This window comes from Hippoglossus hippoglossus, chromosome 21 (assembly GCF_009819705.1).
Source record: "Hippoglossus hippoglossus isolate fHipHip1 chromosome 21, fHipHip1.pri, whole genome shotgun sequence".
Lineage (NCBI taxonomy): Eukaryota > Metazoa > Chordata > Actinopteri > Pleuronectiformes > Pleuronectidae > Hippoglossus > Hippoglossus hippoglossus.
The window spans coordinates 13,819,984-13,843,446 of record NC_047171.1 but is presented as its reverse complement, the minus strand read 5'-3'; the positions used below and the strand labels follow the sequence as shown (position 1 = coordinate 13,843,446).

General features: G+C 42.4%; 3 protein-coding genes across 8 annotated transcripts; all 3 read right to left on the bottom strand.

Moving 5' to 3' along the window:
• Nucleotides 1-2,540: 2,540 nt before the first annotated feature.
• Nucleotides 2,541-11,805, bottom strand: LOC117754641 (INO80 complex subunit D). 4 transcript variants are annotated; one of them, XM_034573673.1, is made up of 10 exons: nt 11,673-11,805; nt 9,327-9,573; nt 8,431-9,242; nt 8,234-8,333; nt 7,921-8,145; nt 7,660-7,763; nt 7,322-7,455; nt 6,515-6,738; nt 6,162-6,319; nt 2,541-6,053 (listed from the first exon to the last, which is right to left on the bottom strand). In XM_034573673.1, the coding sequence occupies exons 1-10, from the start codon at nt 11,695-11,697 to the stop codon at nt 5,020-5,022; spliced, it is 3,063 nt and encodes a 1,020-aa protein (XP_034429564.1). In that variant the 5' UTR covers nt 11,698-11,805; the 3' UTR covers nt 2,541-5,019. The 4 variants fall into 4 exon arrangements, with proteins under 4 accessions (XP_034429564.1, XP_034429565.1, XP_034429567.1 ...); XM_034573674.1 differs by having other exon boundaries at nt 2,547-6,053; nt 11,191-11,776; XM_034573676.1 differs by having other exon boundaries at nt 2,557-6,053; nt 11,492-11,730.
• A 104-nt stretch (nt 11,806-11,909) lies between these two features.
• On the bottom strand, nt 11,910-18,660 carry LOC117754643 (NADH-ubiquinone oxidoreductase 75 kDa subunit, mitochondrial-like). The gene is made up of 19 exons (XM_034573677.1): nt 18,455-18,660; nt 17,753-17,832; nt 17,310-17,404; nt 17,104-17,211; nt 16,874-16,950; nt 16,524-16,605; nt 16,275-16,405; nt 15,998-16,183; nt 15,773-15,907; nt 15,572-15,686; nt 15,344-15,489; nt 15,128-15,256; nt 14,877-15,006; nt 14,641-14,801; nt 14,384-14,538; nt 13,848-14,023; nt 13,632-13,766; nt 13,414-13,486; nt 11,910-12,422 (listed from the first exon to the last, which is right to left on the bottom strand). The coding sequence occupies exons 1-19, from the start codon at nt 18,637-18,639 to the stop codon at nt 12,331-12,333; spliced, it is 2,391 nt and encodes a 796-aa protein (XP_034429568.1). The 5' UTR covers nt 18,640-18,660; the 3' UTR covers nt 11,910-12,330.
• A 482-nt stretch (nt 18,661-19,142) lies between these two features.
• On the bottom strand, nt 19,143-22,727 carry gpr1 (G protein-coupled receptor 1). 3 transcript variants are annotated; one of them, XM_034573679.1, is made up of 4 exons: nt 22,264-22,416; nt 21,104-21,220; nt 19,908-21,025; nt 19,143-19,866 (listed from the first exon to the last, which is right to left on the bottom strand). In XM_034573679.1, exon 3 carries the CDS (start codon nt 21,004-21,006, stop codon nt 19,927-19,929), a length of 1,080 nt encoding a protein of 359 aa, XP_034429570.1. In that variant the 5' UTR covers nt 21,007-21,025; nt 21,104-21,220; nt 22,264-22,416; the 3' UTR covers nt 19,143-19,866; nt 19,908-19,926. The 3 variants fall into 3 exon arrangements, with proteins under 3 accessions (XP_034429570.1, XP_034429571.1, XP_034429569.1); XM_034573680.1 differs by having other exon boundaries at nt 19,143-21,025; nt 21,104-21,287; nt 22,264-22,727; XM_034573678.1 differs by having other exon boundaries at nt 19,143-21,025.
• Between the last annotated feature and the right edge of the window lie 736 nt (nt 22,728-23,463).

Here is a 23,463-nt window from a genome sequence, read left to right as displayed (position 1 = left end):
TGACAAATGAGAAAAGATCAAAACTTCTCAGAAGAGAGATGCATCTTGTGGGGTCAGATATATAATTATTTTTTTCCACATGGCACAAGTTCAAGGAGCTTTAGACATCAATAGGAAACGCATGTATTCACTTTCAAGCTGAGAATTAGATGAGAATATTTACCCCACTGTCACAGCTTTCCATTAAATATATACTCAATGGTCACCTGTACAATCTAATGCAATTCAATACAACAGTCCTGCTGTTGTATATAATAATGATAAACGTATAATTGAATTTCCAATCACGTCAACAAAACCTGAGGATTTTATGGCAGTGCTGTATTCATTAACATGACTGACTTTCTGCTGGTGGCCTGGCAACTGCTCAATAAGAGCTGATTGGACAGAGTAAGACTCGCTCTTTCCTCCATCCCAGTATTATGCTAAGTTAAGATAACTGGCTGCTCTCTTTAGTTTGATATTTACTGTGAAGTCCGTCTCATCTCACTCTCAGCCCCCAGAAACTTGACGAATCAACGTGTGGATAGCCATTCTTCCAATGAATGTCCAAGTACATATAAATCGTTCTGTTCTGTCTGCTTATTATGGAATTACAGTTAAATGAGTAACGGTCAAATAAGTAATCGCGATCATTTTCATACCTGTTCTATATTTGACTTTTAAATGACTCTTTATTCAAACCTCTCATATGAAGTGTGCCGTGTTTGCCCTCCTCCCCAAACTGAGACACAAAATCACCATCGTTTGCACCTTTAACGTTTCGTGGTCCGAAATGACGTATCTTTTATGTGTTGCACTTTGTACAACTCTTCTTTATTATGGTACTTAACAAGGCTTCAGTATGTCGCAGTAACACCTCCTCCTCCCCCTCCTCGTTTGTCGTATGGCAGTTTGAAAGCAGTGTGATGGTGAGAAGTCATTTCTTCTTGGCACAAGTAGGCATATATTCTATTGAACTATTTTTATAACCCAAGAGAAGCAGTATTATGTAATAGAGGGAGTCGACGTTAGGTTCTGTGATGTGTTCGAGTTTCACTAAACACTGGATAGCAATCACTTAAAAGGTACATTTCATTCTGTGTGACTCTGCTGACCGTTTATAATCCAGTATACGTGTTCATGCTAATCAGGCCAGTGCTGTTGGGTTTTATTGGAAGTTGTCAAATGGTTAAGGAAAATAAAAATAAAAATTCAATACAAATCTGAACAGTTTTGCCTTTATTTGACCAAGTCCTACATCTTCACATGACCTTATTTAAAATGTGTTTGCCTGTGAGTCAGAGCTGGTTAAATGTCAATGTACACGTCAACCTGCAGTGTCTTGGAAATACCACCCTCGCTGATTCCTCTACCTTATTACACTTTTAGTTGTAATTAACTTGTAGCCTGTGATGGTGGTATGGTTTTGAAATGCACAAGTTAATCAAGGTTATTTAGTTTATTTATTATTAAATATTTAGAGATATATTACTTACTGAGTAAATGATTTAGTCTAGTCCCAGTGACACTGCACAAACTGAACGCTCCAAACTCTTTTTGAATGTCTTGAGTTCTCTTCTCTTTGGATTTAAGGACAGATGTAACAGCTGTTAGAGACACATGCAACCAAATTACTTTGCAACTATCTTCAAGTACAACAAAGGAGCAGAAAACCAAACAGCTTCAAGTAGAGTAGAAAAACTGCAAGATTTGAACAGCTGTCAGTTCTTTCTATGATGGGTTAAGTCAGTAGAATAACAAATAATTTCTGGATTATAATTAAGTGGACAGACAAATCATGGTTCAGAGGGAACAATTGCTGAAAAGTATAGTTTCTATTTAATATGAATTCCGAGGTGTTAAAATAACTAATTATCTTGCAGCTCAATGTTTTTTTTTTTAGAGGGTGTTATATTATATTTGAGGCTCAGACAGCGGTTTTAAATTCCATGTGAACCATCCTCACACACACAACAAACATGATTTGTAAGGTTTAGTCCAGGAACTGTCTATTTCTGTGGGATGTAATCTGGTTAATTGCCTCTTTACACCAAAGATTGATGCCAAAATATTTGTTTGCATTTAGTTAGTTGAAATTCTTGTTTTGCTGTAGACTACACCAAGCTAGTTGGCACTAACTGATCTTACAGCAAGGTCCATTTAGTAGCTGCTCTGGAGCTTTTGATGACAGGACTTTCATCAGCAGAATTTGATGGTAGCCATTGAAACAGATGGAATTTTCCATTTATTTCTGAGCACTTAAAACTTACCTCTTCTACGTTCGTTAAGGTGTTGAGGTTCAGTGTTTCAGGCCTGTATCTAACAATTATTAAAATTATTAATTCATCTGCCGATTATTTCCTCAATCATCTTGTTTCGTCTGTAAAATACCAGAAGCTAGTGAAAAAAAGTGACTGATTAAATATTGCAGCATAACAGTTGTGACGTTAAAACCGGGTTTGGATTTTTGTGGGATAAACGGGACACTGGGAATCAACATTGTCAACGTATAGTGGAAATGATTTGTGTCTGGTAAGAAAACAAATAAAGAAAACACATTAAACTGTCAGCAAATACCTCACAGCAAGTTTTATTTATACATCCAAAAACAAAAGATCAAATTTCTCACACTATATACAGATATTACATACAGTGTTTGTACACATATTACATAATTTGTACACAAGAAAAATATACATAAAAATGTAAACCTTTGTATACAAAAAATACCTTAGACAAATTAAACAAGGACCAATAACAAAAGGTGACTAGATTAGCTCATCCTATCTTTAAAAACAGTAATACAGTACATTCAATGAGTATAGGAATTTGTCAGCCATCTCTGAATTCAAGCAGTTACATGTGCCTATGAGCCCTGTGAATTTTGTTCTACGTGGTTGTTGGGAGAGTAAACTGGTGTAGCGACTAATCTCATGTAATGTGGATACAACAGTATTGCCTTGCAAAGATTTTGTTTTTTCCTTCCAACCTGATTGTGAGAAACACTGCAGTCACTAAGAAGCCCCGTCGTCTCTGGTGAAGCTACAGGTTTACACTTGGTAACGTGTGTTTTTCTCTTTGGAAGGGAAGAGACAGAACTGGGCCTTCTCACAGCTGGAAACAGGTGGGGGGGGCGGTGTGGTGCAGGCTAAAAGCTGGTAATGATGGCACCTGTTTGTTTAATGAGCGTCCAAGCGGAGGAGGAAGAAAAGGAAAAAGAGGAAAAGACGAACACGGGACATGTGAAACAACCACCGGCCTCATCCACTCCTGTGCAAATCTATATAGAAAAAAGCAACATATTGTACGTTGATCTCCACATAATGACGTGAAAAGGCGATGCATATATTCCAATGTTTCATACAACCAAATGACCATGATCCAATATTGATATTATAATCCTCTCACACTAAATGTCACAGCCCCGTGCAATCTCAAACTTCATCCTGGAGTTTAATAGCTATCAAAAAAAACAGTCTCCATCGGAACATTATTTAAAAACGCGTAATGACGGCGTACACAGCATAGAAACGTTGATCCCTCGGACTTAAAACTGAACTTACCACCATTTTGATAGCCATTAAAAAACAAGAGACTCATTCTACAAGACAGATTCCACTGGATACGTTGCAAAAATACAATTTCAATCCATTGCTACTCAATAATTCACCAACAAACCCGAAGATAGAGACTGCTACTCTATATACTTAATACTCAACAATGTCTGACTGTTCTGTCAAATGTCTAATATACCATCAAACGCCATGGTTGTACTGCTGTGTCCTTCTCCAAAAATCTAATCCAGACCGTGGGTTTGCATCATTTAGTTTAAAAATCCTCGTGTGACTTGAGTAAAACAGACGGTGCTTTGCTCCAGATTTGCTCGACAACACATCTGTGTATATCATCACACTACACCGAGCTAATGGGTAAAATGTCAATTTCCAGTGCCAATTCGCGGCCTCGACGTTTTAATAGTGGGAGTCCTTTTACGAGACATGCAAGTCACTAAAGACCATTGTGTGTGTGGATCAGAGAGCACCTTCGATAGTAGACACTTAAATCCCTGGATTACCCGTCATTACCCATGCTATAACACTGAAACTCATTTATTAGCCTCACAAATCCACAAGACGTTAGGCCGACCTGATCGTGGGTCTGTGTCCAGAGGCCAAAGGTTCTCGATGCAGTCCGGATTTAGCGAGTGAAGCTACATGTAATGAGACCAATAAAATATCTTACAATGCTAGAGTTATGTTAATGTGTTTATTGCTTTAAGAAACTATGTTCAAGTGTCTACTAGGCCACTCGGAGTCCCACAACCAACGGTGAGGTCAGAGATTTTGACGTCTGAGCAAACAAATAAATGAGCACATATATAGTATACACAATATAAAAACAGCTGTTTAAAAGTATTTTTGGTAAATTCACATGACTGTGAAATCTGACTCAGTAAGATTCTATATCATGATAACAGTTAAATAGCTTGAAACGTAATGGGTCACAAATGTCACAACTTGTACTGGTTCTCAGGGGGGGGTGGCAGAAGCAGTGTATGAAAAAGGTGGAGAAATTAAAAACAAAGCAATGGCCATCTGAGCAAGGCAGGGTACAGTTGATTATCATCTTAAGACAGGACTTAAACTGGCAAAGCAAAACGAAACTGACCACCGACTGAAGCTTCAATGATTCTGAGCACTGTGACACAGATAATCTCTTCTCAGGTCCTTCTGCCAATTTTCACCCGTTTATATTAATCACAATCTGACTCTAACCTGCTGCTTACGAGACCACAAGGCATCAAACGAGTGGACTCACACTGACTTCAAATCCGAAGGAACCGTCTGGCTACAGAGCAAAAGAATGAAAATAGAGGAAAATCTGAGGTTGTGCAAATTCATTATCAAATAGTGCACTAGAACCACATTGCACACATGTAGCAGATGAAGAGGGGGGGGGGCAATCTGAAGCCAGTCGGCTGGATTGTAAGTGGCTGAGTCCACAGACCATCGTCCTGCAGCTGCGGGCCGCCTACTCTCATTTACTTTGCGTGAAGGGTGGTGTGGCGCTGTTGGCACTTGCAGCAGTGGCACTAACTATGGAGAAGCCAGCAGGAGGCGCTGTGGAGCTGTGGCTGGGCTGCACGTCTTTCGGGATGCCACTGTGGGAGGCCAATTGATGACCGAAGGCCGCGCTGAACTGAGGGAGCTGTTGCTTGGGCTGTGTGGAGGTCAGAAGATCGTGTGAGGACGATGGGAGGGAGGACGAGGGGGCGGGGGGCGTTGTTAGACCCGTCAAACCGCTCTGAGGCATCGCTGAGAGCGCAGCCATTGGCTGCAGCGTCACAGAGTGGGTGGTGGTGGCGGGGGGAGTGGACAGGGAGGTGGATATGAGATGAGTCTCCGATCCTATGAGATTGCCAAACTGTGTGGGGTCAGTGAGGGGAAGAGGGAGATTATTCCATGATGAGCGCGGGGGTCCCGGTACCCCGCTGAGAGGGACTTCCAGCAGCAGAGGGGAGTCAGTCTGATAAGAGGTGGTATGGGGGGAGGATATGTGGTCACTGTATGGGGATGGCACATGCTCACTGCTGTAGTGGCTGCCTTGGGGAGACGACGTGGGCGCGTCCGACTTGGCCAGGACGTGGGATGTGTGTGTCCGAGAAAACGTTCGCTCTGCTATCGAGGTCTGAGTGAGCAGTGAGGTGGTGGCGGGGGCTACGGTGGAGGAAGATGAGGTCAGGTTGGAGCATGACCTTGGGGGCTGGTTAGCAGGCTGAGACGGCGGCGAGGGCGGAAAGTGTCCCCCAGTCGACTGCAGTATGTTTTCCTCCAACTCAAGACTGGTGAAATTCTCTGTAGGGATGCGGCTGCTGAGCAGATCCCCCATGGTCCCCGTCTGGACCGGACCTGGGAACACGGTCATGGCTCGATGGTCCACTCCTTCAGATGGGGCCAGGTCTCCCAGGGAGGTCAGGCACACTAAAGAGTCTGGATAGGACCCCATAGCCTGCAGTGCACGCACCAGCTCCTCAGCCTCCTCTGTGGTGGGCAGGAGCTCCCCGTTCTTACCTACACACAAACACACATGCTACAATTATGATTTGAAATCACAGAGAAGGGGACTTGTTATTATACACATAATAAGCAGAGTGGTGCACAAGTATAAGCTGTAGGAACCTTCGAACAAGTCAAAGTCCTGCAGGTCTTCAGGTAGTCTGGGTAACACGTCGGAGAAATCCTCCTGGTTCAGCTCAAGGTCATTTGGAATGTCTGCCATTTCATTGGTGATGTCATCAGGAAGCTCCTCTGTACTTAAGTCTGGAGTTGAAGGGCTCCTGCAACAACAAGGAGAGGTGATGAAATATATATATATATATATATATATATATATATATATATATATATATATATACACACACACACACACACAACAAAGCACCGTAGTGAAGGTGTGTGACACGAGAGCCTGTGAGTGAGGATATTCTACTGGAATGTGGATCTTGATCTTTGACTCAACAGCTGAAGCGCACCTGATGCTGGCCTGTGAGGGCATCGCTAGGCTTGTAGAAGGCATTCCCAGGTTCCCCTGTGGCAACGCTGGAGGGATGGGTTTCTGAGGCCTCCGCGGCCCTCTCCTCCTCTTCTTCTTGTGTTTTTTGGTGAGCGCCGCGGGTTTGGTCTTTTTACGTGGCTTTCGCTGTTGCTGCGCGTGGTGCTGCACTCGTCGGTTTCCATCTCCACGCAGGAAGTTATCCTGTGCGGAATGAACGGAGGGGCACGGTGAGTCATCTTGACATGAGACATTATTAAATCAAGACAGTCACAATCAAGAAAAAAAACAACATAACATTAAGGGATATAAACTCACTCGTTTTCATTCTAGAGTTAGATGAGATGACTAAAATCCCTCTCATGTATGTAGTGTAATTAAATTGTTTTAGCAGAAGCCTTTAGCTTATTAGCACCTCCCCGTATCTCTGTAACTCCTCCATTAACATCTTGTATATCATTAGTTTAATCTGAACAAAAATTTGTGTATAAAAACTAAAAATCCCACTTTCTACACAGGGTTATAGGTCAGACTATTTCTTGTTTAGTACCAGTAACTTCCTGGAGTCTCAGCTGTTTGCTGAATACTAGAAAGGTGTTAATCAGTGAGCTTTACATATGCTGGTGGACAGATTTTGTTACCTTTGGACAGAGCCATCGGTTTTCCCCTGTTTCCAGTCTTAATACTGAGCTAAATTAGCGAAATCCATTAATCTTCTCATCTAACTTTCAGCAATTAAGTGAAAAGGACCAAAGTGCGGAATTTTTCCTGTAAACACTGAGCTCACCATCTTTTTGGCATGTTCTTCACAGAGGGGCGTCTGGTGCGTGATATCGAACACCGGGATGGAGCACTGCTGACCGTCTGCAAATTTGGCTGTGCAACTAGCAAAGAGCTGCTGGGAACGATTCAATAGAATGTCTACAGAGAACAGTGAAGGAAATTAAATAATATACTAGAGAGAGGGCATGTGATCATGCCACTCCATCAAGCCTGGACATTGTACATAACAGTATACACAAAGAAAGCATGTAAAACTGACATTTCAAAAAAGAGAGATAACAGAGTCACAGCCATGGTGCTGCACTTGTAGGGACCAGCTGTTGGTGGCTCATGGAAGGATACGCTGAAAGCAGTGTTGAGTGAAAGGCAGCGCTCTGTTGTTGCAGGCCTGGCCCTTAGTGCTGCCCGTGCAGGTCCCCGTGTTCTCCTGCTTTACTGGAGCCACACTGTGAAGACAGACAGCCGCACTGAGAAAACTGACTCCACACTTGTCGTGTTTTGTGCTTTTCAAATAAGGAAATCAAGGATGCAATAAATAGTTCATCTGTTAATCTGACAGTATTCCTATTACAGATAGCAAAATGACTAATATGACATTAATACCTTGAAGAGCATCGAGAGGCACCACCAAAGTCCTGGATCAGCTGCCCAGCACAGTCTGGGTTGTTACTGGCGGCATGCAGCAAGGCTTTGCGGAAGGCATAGCGGTATCTCTTCTGGCGGATACTCGCCCTCTCCTGCCTGCACATGTGCTTGTATTTCTCCCGGAGGTACGAGCAAAGCCTAAGTAACCGTGTTCTCCGAGAGGAACCGCAGTCGTCTTCCAACCTGTTTGGGAAACGATTGAAAGCAGTCAGTACAAAAAAGGAGATGCCAGGTTAAAGTTCATGCTGCGAGGTGAAGTATTGATACCAACCTGTTCTGTGGTCTCCATGAGGTCTGAAAAGGAACAAATCTCTCTGCCTCCTCTTCCTCATCATCATCTTCATCCGCACTATCTTCTGACCAGTCCAAACCTGAAGGAGCAACTTGTTAGAGCAACTCATCCATTTGTTTTATAAGGACGAACAGACAGAGATTGAAAACTGTTGTTAAATACATAAAAATTTATACCTAGATGTGGAAAGAGGTCTCCATGCTCCCGGTGTCTCTTGGCACAGAGCTGCACCAGATGTTGCAACCTGGCTAAACAGCTGGCAGATGGTGAGAAGGCAGTGGGACGCATGACAACCACTTGCCGCTGATTGCTACTGCCACTGTCCTTGCAACTGACCGGCAAGTGAGTAGCAGCGAAAGGCGTTTTCCTGCTAAGTGATGGCCCAGACAGTTGCACTGGACTGGGTGCTGCATTTGCGGGCATCCCTGGAGGCAGAAAGTTGACTGACTGAGGTGGTGGTGGATTGCATAATAAACCCTGCTGCTGTCCTGGGAAGATGAAGGATGTTGCGCTGGAGTGCTGGGGTGGCTGGAGAAGACCTGACGGCTGCCGTGGGAGATGAGTGTTGAGCGGTGAGGAAGGGTGGACCCGGGGGACAGGGGAGGGACTAAAGTGCTCAGGAGGTGGCTGGAAAAGGTCCGTGTCGTGGCAGAGTTTCTGGTTGAGCACCAGCCGACTCTGTAATTTCTTCTTGATGGCGTTGCTCTTCCGAGGAGTACCCACCTCCTCCCCATCAGTGTCGTCCTCATAAAAGGCAAAAGGGTCCGGGAGTTCCCCATCAGGGAGGGGTAACAGACGTGAACAGGGGGGAGATGGTGGAAGTTCATCTAGGCCATTGGGAGCTTTCAGAGCTAGAGAGGGCACAGTTATGTTGAGAGCCACGGACTCCAGGTGAGCCCGTGAGCGCATTTCCTCCAAAGCATCGTGTTTCTTTTTCCGCTCCTTCTTGGGGATAAAACCGAGGACCTGCAGGTGACTGTTGCAGTACCTGGAAAACCAGAACACATCCTCAGCACACAGTGCACACATGTAACATATGGAATCTCTCACATATACAGACAATCATACAGACCTGCGGTCCTCAGACTTGGGGATGGGGTTGGTACATCGCTGGCTATTGTACTTAGCCACATATTCACATTGCTTGAAGGGGGCCGTCTTGTCCTCCAGAACGTGCCGTATACAGAAAGCATAGCCGTTCAGTCTGCGCTGCTTGCAGAGCTTTGGGCTGTACGAGCACAACGGCTTATTGTCCACCTCTGAGAAGTGTATGTGTTTGCCTTCGTACATCACGTGACTCTTGTCCTTGACAACATCAGCTGATGGGATAAAGTCAGAGAAAACCAAGAATTACATCACAAACATTTCACACCAAAGAGGTAACCATGCTTGCATTGTTACGAGGTTATGAGGCAGGGATATCATCACCTCTGCAGGTGATTGCTGTCTCAATAAATTGATGATTTATATAGTTCTTTAATGAGATTAAAAGTTCAGAAAGCAAAGATAGTTGTGAAATATGATTTGCTGCTTAAACATGTTGTGTAAAGTCAGAATTTAAATGACATTCAAAGACTTAAGGCTGGTTTAATTCATTGTTGCTAGTTTAGTAAACTCTGACAAAGTGAATGAATAAAGATACTCGTTTGAGAGCAAAGCATAAGTGCTCCCAGACTGTATAACTTTCCTGTGTCAAAGTCTCTTATTGTGAAACTGCTAGTAAACAGAGAGGGTTTGGATCCTAGCACCTACAGGACCACATGTCAGGGTTGAAACAGTTTGTATGACATCAGTCTGCCGGACAAAGTTAAGAACCAAAAACAAACCACTGGCTGGTGTGCAGGCATCACTGCAGCTCAGCTGAACACAGGCGTTGCTCTAAAAGTCTCCTTCCTCCAGTGAACCAACGAGGAACACACTATCTGTTTTCACGTCATAATAAACAGCCGTACAGTCCGACTGCTGCTGGTTTATCACAACACACCGTGATCATAGTTGTAGCTTTAGCTGCTCAGCTCCAGTTGTAGCTTAGTTGCTGCTGCCTCATAACTTTGTGCTTTTAAGTTGGTTCCCAAACAGCTGCGGCGCTGACTGCTCAGCTGCATGTTGGTCACATTTAAGTCGATCATAATGACCCGATTAGCTTAAATTAACACCTTTGGCTAAATAAGGAGAACCGGACGGGCAACATACGGTGACTAACGCCCGCTAGCGTGACTACCGATTGAGTCTGGGGAGCTAGCTTGCTAGCTTTAGCTTGGAGCCGATAGACATGCTCAACTTTGTAGTATAATAATATAAACACATCTACGTGCAACATATATATGAGTCCATAAAACACAACTGGATCCATCTCCAGGCAGAAATAAGTTGTCGACACACAACATCCGCTAAAAGCCAAATGATCCCTGTTAGCTAACACGCTAGCGAAGCTAAAAACATAAATTAGTAGGCGGTAGCTAACCAGGAAACGGAAACATAAGCAAATAGTAACACTGTAAAGGACAATTCTCTGTCATGATTTATTTAAAAACTGAGGGTGGAATCATCAGATGGAAACAATACACTGTCGCCATAAATCGTGGGATTTTAATGTACGCAAACATTATAGTAAAATACTTTCAAACAAAGGGTCTTCATAGGCTTCAGGCCTGTCATCGAAGGCCTCGGTAATAATCGATATCAACTATAGCCACATAATATTACATTAAATGGCTAAAATACTTAAAACTGCCACCATTGCGCCACTCCACGCATCCTCTTAAGGCACTGGGTCGTTTGGTTTGACCACAACTTTTAAAATAATGAAGTCATATGCGAGAGGCCTGTTAGCTTGGACAGCACAGCGGCCTCTCGTAGAACTGCTGGCCGACTGAAGCCTCTGCGAAACGGTAGCAGCAGAAATCGAGGCCGAGGCTGGATAGGATTTCGCTTACCTTGAATTGGTATGGGCTGTGTAAGGTATTCGCTCCAGATAGACGGCCGAAATGTCTATTCGAATCAGCTAGGCTATTCCGTGCATCGATATTCGCGACAGGAGAGGAACAGTTATCTTCATCGAGCTCGGTGTATCTTGAAATAAGGATGCATGGAAATAGAAGCTATCCGGAGCGAATTACAAGCAGTAGGTAGGCTGCTGAGGATTTTAGCTGGAGCCACAGCAGACTCCTCACAGCACCACTACAGGCACCGCGGGGACATGACAACAAGCCGCTCGACAACAACAACCTCTCCTACCATATTGGAAATTCAACTTTGTTAAACGCCTCCGCAGACTACAACAGTCCTGTTCGTCGCGTTACGGGAGGAATGGCAGTTTGTGTGAAGGGTGCTGCAGTTTGGATGGGCCACACTTTGAACCTCTGGGTGTAAAACATTGAGGGAGAGGTCCAGGGATGTGTTGCGGTGTGAAATCCACCTGGACCCCGGCTATCATCCTCCATATGAGGGACTTATCAGCTGCTGCCGCCACACTGTTGCTGTTCACTGGTGATGGACCACGTGCCACTCACATCCCGGAGCTCCCCACTTGAGAAGTGTCGAAACATGAAAATATCACCTATGGTAGCGGTGCAACATTTTTAATACTTTTACATTCATTTTAAATAAGAGCATACAGTTAAATAGGGGGTTGGCAAAGATTAATTAGGCTTACTACAGAAAACGGATTTATTAAATATCACATTTACAATAAGCTACATTTGCAATACTAAAACTCATTGTACCTTTTAGAAAAATATAAATGTAACACTTTTAAATTTAAAAGGAAGACAAGTCTCTAAATTTATCTTTGGAAGATAAATATTTTTTAACCTTTGCTCGCAACTACTTAAGTGAGAATTTCCACACGTGTGCAAACATAAACTGCATATCTGGAGATTTGTCAAACGTAAGCTTAAATTTTCACTAGGCATAAAACATGTTACTGCAGGTTAGTTAAGTGCAGGATAAACTATAGTAACACATCTGCTACAGTCAACCACAAGTGCAAATAAATATGTTCCTGGGAATGTGCAAATAGAGTAGTTGTGCGTATATATTTTTTTAAAGAACTGGATGGCTATCCATTGTGACCATTAGCATATGGCTGGCTCGTCGACAGCTTGCGCTCCCTCTGTGACGGCTTTCACACACTTGGCCATCGTCTGCGAGGCTCTGCTTATTGGATCTGTGGGTGAAGACGGAAAGCAGATTTCAAATTTGCAATGAAATTACTGGGTGTTTGTTAAAAATAAGTATGAATTACACATTTAATGCTACATAAGAATATTCATTTGAAAACATATACGAAATGATATGTTATAAATATTAAATATTTGTCTTAAAGTAATAGATTTTTTCTGTAATTTGTGATTTTGCTTTTGTGTCAAAACACAATGTATCATGCAACTAAAACTGCTGACCACAAATTAAAATCCACATGAAGTAAATTATTGATTTAATGACCATGTTACCCCACAACACAGCACGATTTATTTGTGGTGCTCTGAGAATAGCTAAATGACCAGTTATCTTGGTTTTCTCCAACTACAGATTAAGCATATGATGTCAAAATACTTCTGCCACTCTGAAAATTAGGGCAATTAAAATGTGGATACAATAGTATCCACACAGACTATGGTATCACAATAACTGCATTTAAAAGGAGCCTTTTAATCCTTAGTTAATTTGAGTAAAAGCTTCATCAGCGTATAGAGAAATCATTCTGAAGATTTCTTCAAAATGATGACTGTATAAAATGGTCATATAATAAACACCCAGATCATGTACAGCCTGTGCTTGTCTATGTAATAGACTTATAATAATATAAATTAAATAGGAATATTAATATATAGAAGGGAAAAAGCAGTTAAATCAGTTTAATGTTTGTCAAGTTTTTTCTACATGTAGAGCTGGATTTGGCATTGTACTCTATAGAAACCTCCTTCCTTATGAGTATAAAAAATGACATATCAAATTGTTACTTAATTAAGCAATAATTATTTGTTTTGTTTTGCAAGGCATTATAAGTATTGATACATAATAATATCTACTTACAAATGTTGATATAGTAAGGAGAATGGATGATTTTGAAATTGAAAAAAAATAAAACAGATGAGGAAGATGGAGATTTTGTTTTGTGAGAGAAGAAACACTTGAATTAAGTACCAGTGACTCACCTGTCATATAAAAGTCCTTCACTGTAAGCTGTTGAGGGACTAATGGTTCCGTTAGGAAAGCCAGGTTCCCTGCCTGAAATAAATAAGCCACACATTAACATCAACAAGACAGCTGGAAATAAACTGAGATAAACTGTACAAGAAAACATTTTAATAACACTTAATTAGGCAATTCTCTACAATTAACTAAACACACACCAAAAAAATCAACAGCTGACCTTAGACAGTTCATTGGCCTGCTTGAAATAGTTGGCCTCCTCAACTTCATCATATCGCACCAGATTTGGGGAAACATCTGCCAGTCTCTCTCGCACTTCGTCAAGAGTATCATAGGGCAGAGACACTCCGGCAAGCTAAATCAGAATAGAGATTTCACAGCATTTAATCTTATTTCTTACTGCTTTATATGACATAAATCTTGAGTTGGAGTTCACCTCAGAAATTGCTCTGATGATCCTCCAGTCCTCCCTGGCCATGCCCGGAGCAGTCACTGCCACCTTGGTCTGCTGGGCACGGCCCTCAGTGTTCACATAGGTGCCACATTTCTCAGTGTATGCAGCTCCGGGGAGAATGACATCAGCCATGGGTGCACCAACATCACCATGGTGACCTGGGCAGTTAGGGCACAGAGAATTGAAATGTAACCCTCACATGAATATATACAGAGTGGTGACCAATTTAATGAAAATTTGACATTAACTATCTTGGTGAGGTATTTTCAAGTTAACCTACACCGTCTACTGTTGGTGTTTAAATGCTTATCTGTTGTGATTACTCATCAAACCTTAAAGTAAACCCTTGTGCACTCTGCATTCAATGTGTTTCTTATTTACTCAGGTTTTTCTCTGTAACTCTTCTGTGCCTGCGAATAACTGTATGTCAGGAATTAAGACTGCCTCACTACATGCATTGATGTAAATGAGAGATGCTGTGAACAAGCCTTCTGCTGCTGTGCAGTAAGACAGCTGACCTTGATAAATTATGAAACTATCCTTAGGGAGGTCTTGGCGAGTAATGCAGCCTGCATCAGCCCCAAGGAGGAACAGTACTTTGGGCGGATTCTTCCTGATAGTTTCCACTCCCGGCTTGTACCCAAGATCAAGTGCAGCCACTTGACTGGCAACCCTGAGGACACAGGCAAAACAGAATGTTTTAAAATTAAAAAATCCCTCGTGAACACTGCCCTGCTACAGGAAGCGTTTCCTCTAATTTTCCCGAGACAATTACCTGTGCAGCACATTGAGAACCTTCCAAGTTTCCTCCACACCACTACTGACACGAGTGTTCTGAGCAATGGTTGACACAGCCGCCATTATAGCAGCTCCATCCTCTCTCTGCAGGCAACCGCTACCAATCACAACAACAGGATGTTTTGCTTCAGCCAAGACCTGCAAGAGGAGATAAATACACAAATAAGAGAGACATTTGAGTTGACTGATAACATTTACATAAGCGAGAATTACCTGTGAGAACGGGTGAGTTCCTGATGCAAGTTCTTGAAGAACCATGGCAGAATCCCCAAGATGGTCATAGGTGTAACCTAAGTCCACTTCCTTTCCCACAAGAGCCACTTGCAACTCATTGTGCAGCCAGCTAAAAAAGAGTCAACATTTATATTAAAAAAAACATGCTTTATAAATTTAAGGTCCCTCAGATTTCCAACTTCAACATCGTTAAATAAACAGAAACACTGTTTTAACAACATCAAACATACCCTTTTCTGATTCGTGCATTGAAAAGAGGAGCCTCATAGCGTGGGTTGGTGCCTACCAGAACTAGCAGGTCAGCTTCTTCAATACCAGCAATCCCAGTATTCAGAAGATAGTTGGAACGCAGGTCAGATCTAAGTCAAGTTCAAAACAGAAACCTACTATCAGCTCTAGTTCAACTAGTTTTGCAGCATATTTAGTTTGTCTCTTTCTTGTCTTACCCAGCTCCACTCATTGGGAACACCTCCTCAGTGCACAGGTTGTCACTATTCAAACAGTTCAGCAAATCTTTCAGTGAAATTAGAGCCTCTGCATCCGCCATCCCTCCAACGACAGCAGCAAGATCATTTGCCTCAACTCCTTGCAACTGTCAAATAACAGATGTTTTTCAGGACTGGCCAAGTTTTCATACACTGTTACAGAAGGAGGCTTCATTATAAATCACTTACTGCTCCTGCAACTTGAGTCAGCGCATCTTCCCAGGTTGTGGGAACCAACTGCCCAGACTCATTTTTCACCATCGGCTGAGTAAGCCTCTGTCTCTTGAGTCCATCATAAGCAAACCTGTCAGGATCGAAGCAAAGAACAGGTCAACAACATGCCAACATCAGACACAAATATAGGTCTGTGTTGTGTGATATGAAAGGAACCTGGTTTTGTCTGAGATCCACTCCTCATTTATGTCCTCATTAAGACGAGGGAGGATTCTCATCACCTCACCACCACGAGTGGTCACCACAATGTTACTACCCACAGCATCCAGAACGTCAATGGATTCAGTCTTCCTGTAGAAAACGAGAAAAATTAGGATATATGAGGAGAACAAAATTTAGATCTTAGTAAGTTAATAAAAATATAGAGAACAATCAATAAACCTTGTCTCCCAAGGACGAGCAGTGAATGCATATGGTTTAGAAGTCAGGGCTCCCACTGGGCATATATCAATCACATTCCCAGACAACTCAGACATGAACATCTTCTCCACATAGGTCCCAATCTGCAGGTCATTGCCTCTGCCGGTGGTGCCCAGGTCCTCCACCCCTGCTATCTCACTGGCAAAGCTGTAGTAAGTAAAAAGTCAAAAAGGGGATTTTTAATATTCTTAATTTGCACAACAACTCAGCTTACTCAAGATATTCAGGAGTGACTCACCGCACGCAGCGGGTGCACTGGATACAGCGAGTCATAATGGTTTTGATGAGTGGACCAATATTCTTGTCTTCCACAGCTCTTTTGCCCTCTGTGAAACGACTCCTGTCGCTGCCAAATTGCATGGACTGGTCCTTCACACAAAATCATATTCAACTCGGTTAATCAGTCTTACAAATAACAGTGAGACTCTGTCGTACACAGTACATGCTCAGTTACAGACTAATGAAAACACAGTCATCTTTTATTTACCTGCAGATCACACTCCCCTCCTTGGTCACAGATTGGACAATCTAATGGGTGGTTAGCCAGCAGAAACTCCATCACTCCCTCTCTGTGAAAATTAAACAACCATTTTTAATTACATCGGGTCAGGTTACTTTCACATGAGAGAATATACACAGTGTTTTTTCCTTGGGAGAAAGCTGATATAATATAAATATAGGTAACCCATAATAACACAAATATGAAAGTGGGCTTTATAATCATAAAATCGTAAACACCACCTATCAGACAATTGGATATAATTAAAGAGCATTATTTAAATAAAATGTATATCATCTCTAAGTCTACAATGATGCTAGTTGTGAGTTTGATCCTACCTTGCCTTCTTTGTTTTGTCAGAGTTGGTTAAAATGTTCCAGCCCTTCATAACAGGCATAGCACATGCTGCCACAGGCTAGAAGGTAGGTACATGCAAAATTTTACATATTATTACTTTAAGAAGGCATCTCTTAGTCCCAGTAAAATTATGAAGAAAAAATACAAGACTGACAGATATGCATTGATTTCTGGAGTAGAAATAAAACAAACGTGCAACTTAAACCTTTACCTTGGGAACTTTCTCTATCTCCACAAGACACATGCGACAGTTTCCCGCCACTGACAGACGTTCATGGTAGCAGAAGCGAGGAATTTGCATGCCTGCCTTCTCACACGCCTGCGATAGAATACGGCCACAATGTAAAATATAATATTATGACTCAAGATGTCAGGGAATTGCTGTATGTAAATGGAAACAGGAATCCATCATGTTACCTGCAGCACAGTGGTTCCTGGCTCCACCATGACAGGCTTCCCATCCACAAACACCTCCAGGAAGCTGCTGGCAGCTGCTGTTGCTGCAGTACGAGCTTCAAGCAATGACAGAAAACAGGGATGATTACTGTTGTCATTAAATGAGGAATCCCCCACACAATGAATCCCTTGTGCTACAATAACGAAATCCTGATATGTCATCGTGGTGGCAAAGTAGTGACACTGATCATTATTTGCTAATCAGAGGCAGCAGCCTGGCACCAAACCTATTACCTGGCAAATCTGTAATCCTGCCCATAATCCACCAGTGGAACAAGGTTACATGGATATTCGGACACAAAACAAACAAAATGGCTATTCTGTATAAATGCAAGAGACGTGCCACAAACCGATCCGTTAATAAGACGATGGAGTAGCACATGTATATAAATAAGGTTACTTACCATTATTGGCTGCGACCGCACCTCCTTTGGCTACAGCTGCTGGAAAGAGACTCCGACTCACAGCAGGCAAACGCAGCATGCTGGAGGAAGAGGGGCGACATCACGTGTGAGCTCTAGCTGGTCTGACAGGCACATTCTCCCGAGTGTCGACAACACATTCAAAGTTGGTGCGTGATGATGTAAAACATGGAGAAGCGTGCTGCTCACCCACACATGCTCCCCAACACCAACACACAGCAGAATAGCTGTTAGCAAGATAGCTTACTTGTAGCTGTTGGCTAAGGGAGCGGCTAATTACTAAAAACAACATATAGACACTACCCACTGGGCTCTGCATATAAACGCTCTACATGTATACATGACTGTGTCGGGTGTTGACAGCGCGTAAAAGGTTGTACAGTTCGTTAAATATCAACAGAAACTGCGTAACGTCACTCGCCAACTTGTGTGTTAACGTTAGCAAATGTTGCTTTAGCCGCTTTCATAACGTTACTTATTGAGTGTGCGTGAATCTGTTATAACCACTATAGACGTTAAACCCACTACTTAGCATGGTGGCTAAAAACAAGCTAAAGTGACAGACGTCAATAGGCTAACCTCACTGGCTAACTCATGCTACAAAAACAATGTAAGACGTTGCGGTGGTAGCATTCAGGTTATGCACGTTCTGCAGCAGATAGAGATTATTGCGGTGTCACTTACTTGCCGGTGTCCTCGGGAGACTGTTTGCTACGCAGATTGCGCACTGTGTGTTGCTGTTGTGCTGCGTCACGGATTAAGTAATCCAGTGTGCTATAATCCACACAGGAGGGCTGCGTCACCCTGAGTACTCCACTATTAGTACTGAGCAGGTGAAGTAATGTAGCATCTCCGTAGTAGATTCTCATCTGCACCCTAACTGTGACAGTCTGCGGTGATGTGGCAGCAACTGCAGGGATTTTCCCTCTGATTCACTATTTGCTTTGGATACAAAGGTGGATTATTCTCAATCTTTTTAATGTGCCATTTATTCACAGTAACAACAAAGTGGGTCAGAGGTGCGAATGACCTTTGCTTCCTCGTTGAAGATCGGGGTAAAATATGCTTCCTGTGTAATTTTTCACATGTGTCTCCACAGCAGGATGTCAGTGTGTCTCTAATCCAACAGTGATGTAATCCTCACAAGTCAGAGTTCACCAGAGATGAATAACAGGACGCGGCTCGATTTGTAAACAGACCCTCAGGAAAAGGGAGAAGGAAATGCAGCATCTGGACGCTCCTCTGGCTTGTGCATAGTTGTGAGGAGTGTGTAAATCCTGCTGGAAACCTGGTGTGTGTGTGTTAAACTTCAAAAGCCTTCCCCATCATGAGGTAACCACGATGACATCAAGTCAAATAATATAAGACAGTACAGTGTGTGCTCAGAGGAGCTATTTTATTAACATATAGGCTATTTACTTGTAATATATTAAAATAAAACATTTGTACAACTCTCAACTAATTATAAAACCAATACATTAATAGATGACTGTAGTATCAAACTGTATAAAAACATAATCATATTAAGCTACTATCAGATATATGCACATTTGTAAGGATCTAAACAGCCGATCGAGCATGGATGAGCAGATGCCCTTGATTCAAAGGAGTACAATCCAAATGTGAAAGATGCATGTCTCATGATTTCCCCCAAAATAGTTTAACAAATAATTTCAAGCACATTTTCCACCGCCTGAAGACACATCTGCAAATTGCTTGTTTTTCGGACCAGCTGTACAACACCCGGAGATATGCAGTTTATTATCGCAGAAGACAAGGGAAAGCAGCAAATCCTCACAGTGGAGAAGCTGGAACCAGAGAAAGGCAGGGTTTTTTATTTGTAAATTGACAAAATTAATGATCAGGATAGTTTCAGCTATATTTTGATCTTGCCTGTTTCTCGAGAGATCACTTGCAAATTAAAAATATATGCAAAGATACTAACTCTGTGCACATAATACCGTTTCCCTCAGTTTTTCCATTGAGACTAATAGCTGAAGTAGGTGTAACTCCATCCAAATGAAACACAACAGGGAAAATCTGAACATTACAGCTGGAAAGAATGGGCGTGTGATCCTCCCCCATTTCATTTAAGTAACAGTCAGCCACCCTCATGTTTTTCATGGACTGCTACAAGAGTCTGAGGACGATTGCGATCATAGAATTGATGACTCCACAGGCTCCTCTGGGACACTGTCCTGATAATGTCCTGGCACAGACTCCATCTCAGTGGCAGACACTGACTGGCTGAGCTCTCTTAGTGAACTCTTGGTTATGTTCAGACATGCACGCTTCAGGATGTGACGAACCTTTTTACCCAAGAGCATATACAGCAGGGGGTTAATGCAGCTGTTGAAAAAACCTAAGCTGGTGGCAAGGGGAAACCCAGCTTTCAGTATGTCGTGTAGGTACAGTGAGGAATGTATTGATAACTCCATTAAGCTGAAGGTATGAAAAGGTGCCCAGCATAAAAAGAAGGCCAGGATTACAGCCGTGACTGTTTTGGAGAAGCTAGACAGGCGAAACGAGCCCTGAGATCGATTAGCTTTGATTGTGAGAAGTATGCCTGTCACACATATAGCGGTAAACGGCAGGAAGAAGCCCACAGTGGTGCGGATGACCACTATTACAATGTGTCTCAAGGCTGCTGTGTGTGCGTCCTGTGTGTGGAAGTTGTTGAAGCACACCACCTTGTCGTGCAAGCGCATGGTCTCACGGAAAATCAGCGCAGGGCAGCTCATAGTGCCGGCTAGCGCCCATATGCAGCCACACGTGACCCAGGCTCTCTTTACAGTTCGATGCCTCTGAGACCAGTTGAGGTGGACCAGTGACACGTACCTGTCTATGCTGAGCACCGTGAGGAAGAGCACGCTGGCGTACATGTTCATCACGGACACAAATGAGTTGAGCTTACACATGGCCAAACCAAAGTCCCAGTGGAAGTCCCGCAGAATGTAATCGATGTAGAAGGGCAGGAAAAGCACAAACACAAAGTCCGCAATGGCAAGATTGAGCAGCCACACGCTGTTGACAGTCTTTTTGCTTTTGAACGCCGTCACCCAAATAACAGTCCCGTTTCCAATCAGCCCAAGCACAAAGGAAATAATATAGATCACCACTGAGATGATGTGCATAGTCTCCCCTTGCCTGTGTTCTACTTTAAGATCTTCCAAGTCGCCATACTCCAGGTAATAATCATAAGTGTAGTTTCCATAGTCATCGATGGACTCATCCATTACTGCAAGGATTGTTATTCTGTGAGAAGACAAAAAAATGTCATGATGGTCTCAATATGGTGATGCAGTATCTTAAAGAATCCCTGTTTGTTCTTACCTCACACCCTTTATGACGTATGCTCCTCAAAAGGACCCAATTGTGTATCCCGCCCCTCTTTTCCAATCACTCAGCTCCTGCGTGTTGAGGCTGGGACAGGGTGTGTCCCGAGAAACCCTGGAACACAGTGTCAACATCCATCTAGATCAACAGATCCCTCGTAGTGTGATTCATGTTGTTTGTTCTGTAAGTAAACATGGAAGAGCTGACACATACTGTATTGTGACATAATTTATGAATGTGGAGGCACAATGATATTGTCTGGCTGATAGAAATAAAAAAACCCTTTATGTCATTGTTTATCTTCTCCAGGGACGAAATCAGAAATAAACTACGAGAAGAGTCCTACTTTTGCACATATCTGAAATATTGGTATCGTCATCAAGGCCAAAACGGAACTCATCACCGCCACAATTTGATTCCAGTGTTCATCTTCTATCTCTAGTCTACACTACAATTACACTGTAAAGGAATGTCATGAAAAGAACGTCTTCAAATGCAGAGGAATAGCTGAAACTTTGCCCAACATTTTTTTGTGAAAAGATAAAAACTGACAAACTGTTAAAGACTACATGGACAAAATGCTAAATGCAAGAATCAGTGCAATCCACAAATAATAATGAAGATGTCCGTAAATAAGGAAAAAAGACAAGCACTAAACAATCCCGAATCAGATTATAAGTAATTATGAGAACTATTAGAACAACAATAAGAATAGGATTTAAATAACATAAGATAACAGTATTTATTGTCCCAATTTTTCTGTAGAAGCATCTCTAAATCTGTTGTACTGCTTTCTTTTGTACAATGACAATAAAGACTTGTTATTCTACTCTACTCAATTTCTATACATCTATATAGATCAAATTGACTTATATATTGTAAAATGTAAAACTGATCAATAGGAGGAAACACTCTTAAAAGAGAACGTAAACAACAACACATTTATGGTAAATGGAAACATTAGACTGGACAGAAAAAAAAACTTTAGAGACTTTAAAACTAATAAACAAATAGAAAAGTAGAGCCTACACTATTGAAACAACATCTATATACAATCATCAGTTAACATTACAGAAACGGTCATAGTTCACCATTCACTCAGTGCCACATAGGCACTGTTTGAATACTAATGGAATAAACATGAAGAGGCTTCTCACCTAAAAGTCGGAGCGCCCCGTTTTCTAAAAAACACTTTCTGGGTCAACACACGGCTGCTTAGCCTCGGTTAGCTCCGGTGTGCGGGGCCTGGTCTTATCCGTGACTTCTCCTCTCGGTCTCTGTGTTGCATGTGCAGTCCTCATCCAAACTAAGCTGGGAACTGTGGTTCCAGGGCTGGAGGAGCGGCGAGGTGCCGTGGGCGCGCCAGGCTGACGCGTCAGACATGGACTGAGAGAGGTTATTGGTCCTCGGCTCGGAGCAGAAGAAGAAAGCTTTCATTCAGAGAAGCTGCCGAGCAAAAACCAATTCCCTGCTCTGTGAGTAAAGGGGAACGTTTTTTTTTAATGTTGCCGATTTTGTTGTTGATAGGCAGGGATTTTTTTTTTTTCTCCAAAACAACAGAAACACAGAAACTTCCTGTTCAGCAAACTGCTTTTGCATCTGCTTCCTTCCCACCAGCCACTTGCTGAACTCGTTCATTCAGCACTTTGCTGCTCATTAAAACAGAGTAAACTCGTGGCAGGCCTCCGTGCTTTGAATGTGGATGTGCAGACTAACTTGATTACACTATAAAACGTTTGCTGGATTTACTATATTTCCACCATGTCTCCAGATACCGGACCATTAAAGCCACAGGGCTAAGAGTTTAATAAGGGGAACACCAGTGCATTTACTCAGTGGATTCCCATAACCTTGGTTGACTTTTAGAATGCAGATTAAAACATTGACACAGCATTTAATGTTTGGTTAAAACAGAGATTATGTAACTGTAAGTGACTTTCTTGTCATCACGGATAAATAAAAGAATTTTCAAAATAGATATTGAAATATCTAAACTTTTAGGCCATTGAATGAGTCTTGATCCAAAAGGCTTCATCCTACTAGTCCCATAATGCCCCTCAATTGACTCCTAAAGTAGACCCCTCTCTACCTGCCAAATGTCCAAACAAAAGGTGTGTGAAACAGGTTTACTGTTAATCAAGAATAAGTCTGTCATCATTGTTGCCACACTGCTCTCTCTGGGTGTAAATTTGAACATTTAGTGTTGCTCTTCTGAACACACCCCACTCAACACCAGACTCTTGCTGTCACGTCCCTGATGGAGACTTCTTCTCTATGGGTTGAACTTTTCAACTTTCTGTGTTGCAGTTCATTGGGGAATTACATCTTTTATACTCTGAACAAGAAGTTAATTACAT

Excerpts from the sequence above, each read along its gene's own strand:
- LOC117754643 (XM_034573677.1), bottom strand. The coding sequence starts at position 18,639 with ATGAGAATCTACTACGGAGATGCTACATTACTTCACCTGCTCAGTACT. Across the intron at positions 17,833-18,454 it reads TCTCCCGAGGACACCGGCAA|CATGCTGCGTTTGCCTGCTG; the intron begins GTAAGTGACACC and ends CTCTTCCTCCAG. Across the intron at positions 16,606-16,873 it reads GACAAAACAAAGAAGGCAAG|AGAGGGAGTGATGGAGTTTC; the intron begins GTAGGATCAAAC and ends TAATTTTCACAG.
- gpr1 (XM_034573680.1), bottom strand. The coding sequence starts at position 21,006 with ATGGATGAGTCCATCGATGACTATGGAAACTACACTTATGATTATTAC.
- LOC117754641 (XM_034573673.1), bottom strand. The coding sequence starts at position 11,697 with ATGGAGGATGATAGCCGGGGTCCAG. Across the intron at positions 9,243-9,326 it reads CCCAAGTCTGAGGACCGCAG|GTACTGCAACAGTCACCTGC; the intron begins GTCTGTATGATT and ends CTGGTTTTCCAG. Across the intron at positions 7,456-7,659 it reads CACTCAACACTGCTTTCAGC|ACATTCTATTGAATCGTTCC; the intron begins GTATCCTTCCAT and ends TGTTCTCTGTAG.